Consider the following 12,874-nt stretch of genomic DNA (forward strand, 5'->3'; position numbering starts at 1 on the left):
GCTGCGTCTGGTTTCGGAACCAGCATCGCCAGTGATTGGGTGCACCGAAGAACTCTATTAAACGCAGATTGGTATCTCAGCCTGTCACGTGATCCGATCGCCCGCCGGCTATCTGAATCACTATTGTCGAATGCCATAGCAATATCGTACTTTATTGCCTTCGATGGCTAAAGAAACGTAGAAAGCGAGCAATTAAATTTCACCTATTTGTAGTCTAGACTACACATGGCTAAACAAGAGTCTTGCTCAACGACGCCGCATGCATATCTCCAATTTTTGTACAAAACATTGCTATTTACTTGAAGCATCCGGCATGTTAAATACACCACTTCTATCTTGTTTATTTATAGCGTTTAATTTCAAAAATAACCATAAGAGGTAAACACGCCGCCTTTATAGGCCTGTCTGGTCTTGTAATATTAACATTATTCCTTTCAATTATCATATCTGTAACATCAATATAAACAAAGTTATCAAATTAGCATATTGAACCATTAAAGCTTCTTTCTCACGGTTGCTAATCGTTTATAAGCGTATTTTACAATACTCGCTCTCTTTACGAAAGTCAGTTACTCAATCTTTACGAAATTTGTGAAGTTAAAAATAAAGTTTTTGTCTGAAGTTGTAAAAGAGTAACTTCCTACGCAAGAATGTTGTTTATTTTTAACGGACTTCATTTACTTCTTGAACTGTTGCTATCGGTATTTTCAGTGTTATGTGTGATGTTTAATACCCGATATGTTTATAAAATATCTTGTATACGAGTACTGTTTGGGGCAAGTAGTGCTGTTTTTACACGTGGCACAATTAGACAGGTACATAAGTACAATAGATTATATTATATAAAACACAAAAGTACCTACAGATTATTTACGAAATAAATTCGCCAATAAAAGTTTCACTGATGAGGATAGATAGTACATACCATAAACAGGCTATATTCGTCCCACTGCTGGACACAGGTTTCCCTTCAGTAAACCGGAGGGGGTGTAGAGCATACTCAAACAATTAATATAAAAAATTGTCACAAATCAAGAATGAAACACAGTCACACACTTCATAGCCATAGAGATTGTCTATCAGCATACTGAATGGCACCCGCCGCTTGTCTTCGTCAACACCGCCCGAGGGCGCAGGTCGCGGCAAAGGAAATTATTCCCGCGCCGTACCCGCGAACGAGTATCGATGGGGGTAATTTGCCGAATAAATCGCCTGGTAATGATTGGCCCTCTTGGTAAGCATAGGTGAGGGTTTGTTTGCCGATAGGGTGGTCTGTTGGCCGACTGATTGTACACCGCGCACTGTCATTGCTTTAGGTTGACAAGTTGGAAAAACTATTAGTGCCAACCTCGATTTGTGAGTACTCTTGTAAAATTTTAAACGACGTAATATATATTTACGCCTTCGCGATTTCATTAGAGACGCCGTTGGGCATACCTAGTTCCATTTCATTTCATCGGAACACGCATATTTCTCCTTATCTCTCGCTCATACTTTTCTCTCACGCATCTCTGTACTTACGAACATTATTGGCCCATTCCTGTTAATTGCAATCGTTCCACCACTAACATACCTACATTAAAATCAGGTGCCTAGTTAGGTGAAGCCATTTATCGATTTGTCACTTCTCGAAATTGCTTACATCCATAAACTAAATGACGCAGGTTAGATTGTTGCGTAATTGTAATTAATTATACTGTGAGCTACATGTAACTGGGTAAACAATTTTCAAAGTTCAATCTTCAGCATTTACCTAAATTAAATATCGTCTATTGCAAAAAACTTGTAAAAATTGGCACAATTTTTTCATTCAATAATGTTGTACCTACCGGCTGTTTACTATGACTCAACTGACTTGATCGGAACCGCTGAATGTTAATAATCATATCGTGTCATGTAAATATTTGCTATTAGATATAAGTTCATCTGTTAAAACTGTCGGAAATGATAAATATATATAGAATTACGAAACCAAGGGAAGTCTGTTTATTATTTTCTCAGTTGTCAAGGCTAATCTGATGCAGTGTGGGCATTGCCCCGCGGACGTGGCGAAATATCTCGATTTACGAAATGTTGTGACGTTAATTAGGGTCCACGCTTGCCGCTGTCGACCACCGTTTCAACTTACTTCCTTCTTCGATCACGCCACCACCTCACGCCACGTCAAGCGCCCCAATCATCATCTTGTATACCCAATGATTTCAAAAGCACACCCATAAAATCATAACTGTATTCTAACGTTTTATGACATTGATTGTGATAAACGCTAATAAAGTGCCTTAACATCCATTTACCCATCAATTCACGTTTAGGGGAATACTCCATTCTCTTATATTCAGTTAACTCATGTTAATGTCTCAATCTTTCATTACTTAATATTCTGAAAGCAATTTCGTATACATATTCCTTTGAAAACTCTGAAAAGGGTAATACATTATACGCTATCGCTATAATAATGGTAAATATTTAATTTTATCATTCGCTGCACAACGAATATTGGATTCCGTTTAATCTAATGCGGATAAAATGAAATTCTCTAAAGTGCGTGCTTTATCTAGGAATTGTGAGGATGCGGTGGCGTCGCTGCGACGACTATGCGCCTTCTAGTAATTGCCTGCTACATAAGAGCATTATGCTGCCTCGAAAATACAAGTCGTTCAAACTCTAATAATGTAAACTTGTGACACAGGTTCGTAACTGAGGACATAGGAAAACATTTTGCCTGAGCCCTCTAATTTACACTCGACATAATCCTTTCGACGCGTTGGTTCTTTTGCCTCGGTACAAAATAACTAACATTTTAATTTTGTCAGGACATCATCAGTGTTCAAATTGACTGTCGGGGAGGTCAAGTAGATCTGATCATTTGAACGGTTCAATAATAATAAAATAGCTGATTCGGACTCAAAGATATTTTGTGTTATTTTCAGTTTGCATTTATGAGATTACTCGTATTGGTCGTTATGCTTTGATAAACTAATGTAATAATTAATTATAAACTTAATACAAACTAGGTATACCTACTTATCGAATTATTGTCCGATCCGACGGTAAGCTTTGACGATGGTGAAATGATTTAACCGAGCGTTGCCACAGATTCGCCAAGAATTCCTGGAATTGAGCCTCTAATATCGAACGGTAGACAGCGTTTACAGAAATTGGTAAAGATTAATTAACCTAACCTAGTTCCTTTATTTTATGACAAAATAATTACTTGTACGCATTATTTTTATTGAACTACAATGAATTTCTACTTCCTCTATTATCCGTAACAACAAAATACGTTTTCTTATTCTAAGCCATACTTTTATCCAACTAACAACAACTTCCTCGTGTTGAGATTACTTGAGATATTGTTAAATTAAATTCTTCGGCACCCGGAAATCGCGTGTATGAACAAAATTATTTTTTCTTTTACCAACTTACCTACATGTGAAAAAAATATGATTTTAAATGAAAAATTGAAGTGAACAAGCGCCGACGTTCAACCCGCTATTTGAACGCATTTCCGCGACTGAAACCAGTGTTTATAGTCATCGTCGAGTGACAACTTAATGACAGCGCGAGCACTCAAATTAACTTTAACGCCTTTAGGGTTGTAAAATTGCGCTAAGTTGTTGACCAGGGTAAAGGGCAATGTTATTCAAGTTGAACCTGACAGCAATGAATACAAACGTAATGGACGTAAACAACAATAAATAAATGTTTTCTTTTGCAATAATTGAATCTGTAATCAGGACTTAACATAAACAGCAGAGTGCATTAAACTTTCGCCGTGTCGGTGAAACTTTTATACGCTTTATATCTTTGTTGAAATGTGTATTTTCACGCCAAGTCCGGTGAGGAATGCGGATCGGTTGCAATTCCGGAAAAAAACCCCTGTCAACGACCCAACACCCGATATAGTGCGCGCCCGTTACCCGAGTGATCGACCTGGACTCCTGCCACGTCCCGGCGCCGGCTAATTATAAACACGTCCGCATACAATATAAGATTCCATGCTAATCATGACAAGGAACAAAATCCCATGCATCCAAACAGAGGTAGTCATGTGCGAAATATACGATGCGCTAACCATCACATCGCTTTTATAATACCCTGTGGAAGATCATAGCCTCGACGAAATCATAATAAATAATGGCTTCCACAAAAAACAGCTAAACAAAATATGAAATAGAAAGTACATTTAATACTGAGATATTATGTCTGGGGTATTTATAGAGATGAAGACACATTCCAGCTATTTTTGGACCATTAAAGTTTCCCACTTAGCGTTGACGTGACAAATGAGAGCGGGTTCACGAGGCGTAAGGAGGCGTCATATTCGGGACGCGCGTCAACTGACCAAAACAAACCGGGGCGACATTCACGAATGCGGAATCGGTTGCTGGAGAATAGGTATCGGTGCGAGCCTCTTTACGATAACGAGTCAGTCGCGTCCTCGCGGCCGATTATTGCGGTTGCTACTCTGTACTGTACATTACGCACACCTCGCCGCCAATGTTTACAATTGGTCTTTGCAGCGGAGTCCGTAGAACCGTGAGCTCGTGAGTCCATGAGTGCTGTCAACGCGTGTGGCGTTGTTTAGCTAAGTGAGTGAGCAGCGGTGCATTGACCCACCAGCCGTGCGTGAAGACGGGACGATCGCGATGGTGCGCAAAGGGGAGAGGTCCACCGGCGCCCTACTCAAGACTCTGGTCGACACGCTCCGCTGGCGGTCTGCTAGGGCCTCTATAATGGTACGTTTTGCCAACTGCGGAATGTTAAATTACATACAACGTTCATTTTCACAGACCACCATGAATTCCTAGAAATTTCAGCTATACGACGCATTACGCATTGTTGCATCAGAAAAGAAACAAAGTCATAAAATTATGTAGTTTGTTCAATAATTAGTACATCATAAATACCTGTCTAGTGTTTACTTCAAAACAAAGATATTCATTCACTCAATATTTTTGAAGAGAATTAAAATCAATTTTATGAACAATGTATTGTTTTTCTCGGTTTATTGACGTCACAGTAGCAAACAATACAATTGTGTCGTGTTGCAAACTGGGTGCCATATGGTTGGTTTATCGCGTTAACGCGGTGACGTGTGCAAGCCTGCGAGGGTTTTGACACGATGCGCCCGTGTGACCGCCGCCGGCGCGCACGTGGCGTTATCGCCGACGATCGGAATCTCTGACCTGAAGGATGGGATCACGTTCCAATCGCAACAGATAGCGTCCCTACTGTCACCACCCTGCCCCATGTTTGTAAACACGAGTCACGGAAGCCGGCTGTGGGAAGGGAAGGCGGTTAAGTATGCAAGCCTTTGCATTTTATTGACAAAATTTTGTTTGTTTCTTGTTTGGTTTTCCGTTTCGTAATTCCAGTACGCTGCCTTTGCATAATAGCATTTGTCTTAATCTAATGAACGCTCATAGAATGAATGATTTCCAGTCAATACACAACATAGTCAATATTTGGATAAAATTAAATGGACTTGAATGTTAGGTATACTTTGATGCTGATAGTGACAGCCGTTTGTATGAAATTAATTATAAATACGCGCACGTTTTCGCGTGTATTTGGCGAGTCGACGACGGTGCAGCTAAGCTTATAGAAGTTGTATAACTCGGTTCTGAAACTGACGCTTGTGCGGTGTATATCTAAATCTAATTACCGGTACCTATATTTCAATAGTTTTGGGCTTTAACTATCAGCTGTTAGACGTCATCGCTTAATAAAGAGAGGCTTATTTCCTTTAGTGAAATTGTTAAAACGCATACCACATTGTACCGTTTGACACGTGTACACTTGCTTTATTCGTGCATTTATAACGAATGAATCAATAAATTGGGTCAAATACACGTCGAGTCGGATGCATGTGGAGCAGAACACATAAGCGAATTGTCGCAGTATGTTTACACGATCATAACGTCTGGCCCGAAGCGGCTACTCGCAGGTGTGGCGGGACCGGGCCTTGAGGCGACAGGCGACCCACTTTAAATATGCCACTTCAAATCTACTCCACAAGCTGCAACTTACAATACTTACTCTTCCAGACGCGGTCCTTTCATATTTGTCGTCGTATTCTGAACGATGCATGGAACTCAATTGGGTTCAGCGGTGTGTCTTGCTTGTGATGTTTGAACAATATTCACTAATATTGTAAACAGACATAACACTCCTGCAATTCGCATCTGAATGGGGAGAGCCACAAGTTGCGACAAGAGGACTTGCAGCCACATTTGGTATTGTAATCATAAGAAGAATATGACGAATCTATATCCCGATTATCATACATCAGCACATCGGCCATATCTAAATAGATTGTCTATCAAGTAGCATAAGGATAATTATATTGACATGCTCATGATGGTAACCAGCTGAATGCATAGAATGTTTTTTCCCTCCCTCGCCAAACGCAACAAACTCTTTACACTTTTCTATTGATTTATTTTAATAAAAAGTACCTGACAGTATCTTTTTACACCTGAATTGTTACATTCTAGCCCAAGTAAATAGTAACATAATTTACCGGTGCTACATTAGAATTAATTTGTCGTAAAAAGTTCGGTTTATCTATAAATGATAAGACGTGTCTATATTAATTGGAAAGTGACGTCATAATTATTGATGTTTGAGATGTTTGTATATTGTGTCGAGCTCGCTCTAATTTTAGTTATCTGTCAGCACTTTAGAAGCAATACAATTTAATCGTCCTAGTGAAGTTTTACAAACTTGTTTCTGTTTTCTAAAAAGTTTGCTAATATCTCAATAATACCCAATAGTCACTTTTAAAACTCACGCACTTTATACGTAGTAAGTAAACTATTTTCAACGGGTCGACACGTAATTAAATGTTTAATAAGGTAAAAAACAATTACCTTATTAATTTTGGTTTCCCGGCGTTAACAGTCAGTAATTGTTTTCGCTATGGAGCAGCGTGGTGGAGTATGCTCCATAGCGCCTCCGGTTGATTGAAGAGAGGCCTGTGTCACTGCTGGGCGTATGTAGGCTGTTTATGTTATGTTAATTGTTTTTTACCATATTTTTCATTTAATAAGGTATCGAGCCATTAAAAATAGTTTAGCTTTTAGCAATAAGGGCTGCTCGTTACACATATATTCTAACAATAATGATGATGAATGAATGATGATGTTGATTAAGAACGAATGAATGATGTTCGAGATGTGTTCGTCAGCTTCTTAAATGTAGAGCTCAGCTGTTCTGACGGCGGCTCGACTATTAATAAAACTGGTGGCTGCTCTTCATTAGACTTTCACTAGTGGCGTAGTGTTAACATGTCTTATTTGTGTATTATAAGTCTGCGTGGGTCCTGAGATTTGAGGTTTTCTGTAAATTTAATCCTGGATGTCAATATGTTACCTTTCTCATTCGTAATGTATCTCTTCTATTTAGACCTAGGGTAAATGCGATAGGAATTCTACGTAGAATAAGTCAGATTTGGGTAACATTATTCTTCGTCTTCTCATTCCTATCGATCCGGGCATATTATTCTTCGAGATATATTTATCAGAAGAACTCTTCTAGACTTCGTGTATTGGATCACAGTTAGTTGTTAACCTGAATATTTAATTAAATGAAACTGCAGAGTTGTGTTGCATGATATTCTTTTAGAAGCTGTCGATAGGTACATCGGCTGCGTGAGGGTCTTGCGGCGGCGGTAGCGTGCCGTATCGCCAGAGCCGCCATCCGCAGAGATGACTCTGTTCACTCTCATTCATTAGAGGGGTGAGGGGAGGCAAGACGTCGCGCGCCGCCCGACGATATCGATTTTGTCCCACCCCCTCCCGCGCCCTATACCCCCGCACTCAGCATCCGACCTCGAGTGCTCTCCTCTCGCGCCTACCGGACACCTTCGACAGAAACTACGCCTTAACGGCATGACGCCACAGCTCAAAATTCCGATCCCGACCTATGCGTAACGCTGTCCTAACGATCCCTAATGGACCCTCCGACCGAAAGACACTCGGTCGAGATTGCAACGCCTGTCGACGTCCACGTTTGAAAAAATGAGCTTTTTGTTACAATTAAAATGATAAATCAAATCAATTTTAGTAATTGCGAGGTCCGACTTTGAAGTGCTGAAGCGGAGGGTTACTTAAACGTTTACACAATTTTAGTAGAATCCCCTTGATCCTGAAAGTTGGTGGACGTGGAGTCACGCTCATGAAGTAACGACGAGTGGTACGATTAGGTACTTTGCCTTTTACGGATTTAGTTAGATGTCGTTGATTTAATTAGTGAATAGTTTGGGCGCTTCAATAGCTCTTCAAGAAGTTTTGACATGCTTGTTTACCTTGTTTGCAACCTTTGTGTAGACCTACAACAAATTTTAATGTTAGGATTGATTTCTTACTTACAAACTTATTTAGAGTGTAATGCAATACTTTACATTTTATACCCTTTTCATTAATAGTTACAAAACTATCCATGTTTCCGTAGCAATATTTTTAGATAAACTTGGATTGGTAGTGTATTTCTGTCTGTAAGTTTTTTACTTCTCGTTGAAAGCCGTCACAGTAGGACTTCCGAAGTCCGGATTTAATCTTTGTGATTTGTGTTAGTTCCGACTAACGCTCGCGTCTACCTCTGATATTTCCGATTAAATATTGAAGCAAAATATAAACAGCGCCTTTGAACTCAGTGAAGAAATATCATAAGTATTCTTAAAAAAATATATTTATTTAATTTATTACTCCTCTATTTATGTCAAGGTAACTTACCAAGTCACTCGTTATGCTTTACAATCATTATTCAAAATTTTAATTAATTTTACAGTAGGTATAAATATAAATAACTTCTTTTTATTAAATACTTTAGTCTGAAATTATTTCTCAATTATCCTTTAGCCATCGCTTTTTCTAGTTCATATTTAATTTCCGAGATATATTGAAAAAACAGCTGACTCCGATAAAAGCAATCATCGCTTGGTTATTTGTACAATTATTTTATCTGGCGAACCCCGACCTGGCGATAACGTGAACCGGATTGCGGTAGGTCCGGATTATGCATCGTATAATACACTACATGTATGCATTGTATATCAAATGCGTAAGGATGTATGGATTCGCGTGCTTCATAACCGTACGAATAGTTGGCAAATCACCTTCGTATTATGCTGTCATAGTGTGTTACCAGGGAGGTTAAAAAGGCCACATTGAAGCAATTCATCTAAAAAAGCAGTATTGCCATTTGACATTTGCTCATAGTAAAATGCGCAATCTCAACAAATATCGAATAACAATATTGTTTTTTTAGATGGATTGCTTCAATACGGCCTTTGTAACCCCTCCGTGCTCGTTGCGGGCTCTGTGTTGTCAATACCGACTTAACTTTGAAGCCTTGTTGATGTTTAGCAGTGTTTTACGAGCATAATTAAATATTTTATTTACAACGAGTAAGATATAAAACAAATAAAAGGGAAGGTGCAGGTCGTGTCGTATCAGGAGGTGAAGGATTTGGTGGAGAGAAGAGCGGAATAGCGATTACTCCACTGACAAGAGCGCAGTTCTTAAATAATGACAGAGAAGATACACTTCACCCTCAAGAAGATATAAAATGTATTAATTACACAACGCATTGATGAGTATAACCATTACACATAGAGTGCTCATAAATTTCGAGACCTTTATCCTTCTGAAGATTATTCTTCTGAAAACCAGGGTCTACTACAAGTACTAAACTTTAACATTGAAGGAAACTTGAGGCTTGACACTAAGGGGATATTATTATCTGTGATACGAACATTATTGTTTTTACGACATACATCAAGACAGTTATCCATAATCCCATCATGTTGATAAAAAATATCAGTTTTTCCGACACGAACTTATAGAAGGTAAATGGAGTAGTATTCGCTTAGTTATTATGGTAATGGGCATCAAAGGCGTCTGGCTGGCCGACGCGGGCCTGCCCCAACGAGGGGAACGCATGGGGTAGGTTATGGCATTGCATCCGACCAGCTCTGCAAGGGTGGTTTGCATAAATACACCTTGCTCCATACTCCATAGTTTACGGCCCCTGTCTGTTTACCTTTATCGTCGGATTTATGAATGCTGCGCGTGTAATTATGACGTTTCGTACGTGGATGTGTTTATCGGCCGTTCGTGTTGTTTGAGATTTATGCGCGGTTAACGGCATATGAATGGTAATTCAACGCTATTGGTATATGACTGATGACTCGTAAATAAATGCTCTCTCAAACATTTAAAGGAAATTATATAAAACATCCACAGGGCATCTTTCTTCCTTCTCGATATCTGTTTTTTTTTTTCTGTATTGCGCAATGCAACCCTCGAACGTTGAGATTGAAATATCTTGCAGTCATGGAAGTGGATTGTGGATGCTGTAGGTAGTAAATTTTAAATGAGTTGTTATACCGGTATCGTGCCGAAAATAACCCGGAGATCGATGCGGCTGAGTTCGACAAACTGGCTGTCCGACCGCTTCCTGGGCCATCCGGAAGCCTGAAATTACGACGGGCCCATCCCCTTGTCTCATGAGCTATTTGCGCTTCTCGCTCGACCCAAAAACAACTTTCTATTATTAGGACTTGACAGATGTTTATTTTGTTCTCGAGTTTGGGCATAGTAAGACGAGGCCCGAGGGACGACTGACATCACGCGAAGACGAGGAAGAAGAATGTAAACACCCCATGTAATGAAGCTCTCGCCTCGAAGGTCCTGCAGCCTTGAGTGGAAAATAGCCGAGGAATGACTGGAATTACGCAGAATCCAACGGAATGATTAAAAAAGCGCGCGTGGCCACTTGACGCACAGTGTTAGCTTTTGCATGTATGTGCGGTGCGGCGGCACTAATGAAACGGGCTCGGCGTGTGCGTCGCGGAGGCCTACGTACGCGGGCCTTGCATTGGGTCGGGTCAGTGACCCCGCCCGCCCACTATCGGGGTAAATATGCCGAATGCACACAGATGCGCGCGCCGGCCCCCTCCCCGCCGGCCGTCGTCGCCGCTGCACTCCGCACGCATCCACCCCCTACCCCTCTTAAAACTCCTAATTGATTGCACAAATTTTCTCGCAATAAATGTCTTTTTATGATGTTAATGATGTAAACTTGTGCAGTTCCGCCGCTTTAATTGATACTAGGACGCCTTGATAAGTTGTAAACCCGTGCGAGGAGGTACTTAATTCGCGCCGAGCGCTCGTTTGCATATCGCCGCGGTGTCGTCGGCGGTGCTGTGAAAAATTAATTAGCATACGCCGGAATCTAGTTTTTTTGGAACTCATAATGCGTTGCACTTCTCTAAGTTTGATCTCAAGTTTTCCATTATTATTATTATTATTATTTACCTATTACTTGTCTAACACGTGTAACTACAATTTATGAGCGAAGCCTGACCAAATCTCGAATGACAGGCGCGTTGCATCATCGAATGCAAGATAGCATGATGTCACGATGACGTCGGCAACATAAATAAAATATTGTGCGCCAGACTAGCCATAAAATCACCTCGAAGGATGCCAGAAGGCTCACGCGCAGTAAAATAGTGCGGAATCGCTATAACATCATAACTGAACTATGCCAAATTGGCAGTTAACCTCTGAGCTGAGCCGTTAACATCTTGGCTCAATCAGGCGTAAGGCGTTTAAAAAAAATAAGAGGGTAAGTGCCACACAGGAGGGAAATATTCATGGGTATGTTTTTAATAAATCTAAGGTTTTATATAACAGATGTACGTGCAGGTAAATTTGTAGATATATTTATTGGGTAATTTAACTTCTTTTAAAAAATATTTTTTTAGTACTTTTGATTTTAACCTTGGGCATCAGGTCTTTTGTCTTAAATTTCGTATAGGGCGAAAGCCCTCAGCGCTGGTTATTTGTAAAAGTCAAGTAGTTAATGCCATTTGCGACAAATCTACAAAGTAAAAAATCAGCACTTTCATAATATACTGCTTGAAATATTAATAACAGACGTAGATACTTACACATTCACTCACATGTATTGTTTCTGGTGTCTCAATAATGGTGGACATATAATTTGCTAGGGTTCATGAAAGTCTCCCGTGCTCATCATCATCTCCCTAGCATTAGGTATCCCGTTTTTCACAGAGTCCGCTTACCTAACCTGAACATTTTACAGGTCCAGTTTTTTACAAAAGCGACTTCCCGTCTGACCTTCCAACCCGCGAAGGGAAAACCAACAGGTTAGGTCACATATCTTCGAAAATGCATTTCACGGGGAATGTGGGTTTCCTCACGATGTTTTCCTTCACCGCTGAGCACGTGATAATCATTTATGATCCAAACATGAATTCGAAAACAAATTCCCGTAAAGGCCTCCCGTGCTATTAAGTATACTATTGCTAGTATACTTAATTAGTTCTTAGAGAAAAATGTTAACTGTTACTGGCATTAAATTTATTTTATTCCTAACCTATGGAGAAGGCTTGCTTCCAACGGTCACTCACATATGACTGGCCAAATGATTTTCAAGAATAGTGCCACTTATATACGGTCACGAGTACTAATATGTATACACTTTGAAACCATGTCAAATTGAGTTTTTTGACAAATTAAACCGTAAATCTCATTAAATGTCAAATATGATAGTGCGACAGGGTTCTAAAGTGGGTACATGATATTGCTCATGACTTTACAACGCAATTTTCACATAGGCAACGATAGGCCTTTCCCATAAATAAAGGTAAAGTGGTAATGTCTGCCGCCCACGCCAATATTATTTACCTAATTTACCTAGATTTACTACTACCCACGCAGAATGTTCCATTTATTTATACTCACATCTTTATGGTTATTTTCAGTCACAAACATCTTATTTTGGCAGATTCTAATTCTATTTTTGATTTCGGAAAGTACTTGTTCTTATTTTAAATATG

The 12,874-nt window shown here is 39.7% G+C and overlaps 1 protein-coding gene across 5 annotated transcripts in view; it reads left to right on the forward strand.

Annotated features, from left to right (window-relative positions):
* LOC126373314 (serine/threonine-protein kinase minibrain) overlaps positions 1–12,874 on the forward strand; it is a 96,984-nt gene that overhangs the window by 62,557 nt on the left and 21,553 nt on the right. Inside the window, exon 1 of one of the 5 annotated variants that reach the window (XM_050019427.1) lies at positions 4,454–4,739. The exons of the other annotated variants lie outside the window; for them this stretch is intronic. Coding sequence (XP_049875384.1) covers positions 4,650–4,739 — 90 coding nt within the window. The 5' untranslated portion in view covers positions 4,454–4,649. Of the gene's footprint in view, positions 1–4,453; positions 4,740–12,874 lie in introns of those variants that run through there. 5 annotated transcript variants of the gene reach the window in all.

The sequence above is a fragment of the Pectinophora gossypiella genome, chromosome 15 (genome assembly GCF_024362695.1).
Source record: "Pectinophora gossypiella chromosome 15, ilPecGoss1.1, whole genome shotgun sequence".
NCBI lineage: Eukaryota > Metazoa > Arthropoda > Insecta > Lepidoptera > Gelechiidae > Pectinophora > Pectinophora gossypiella.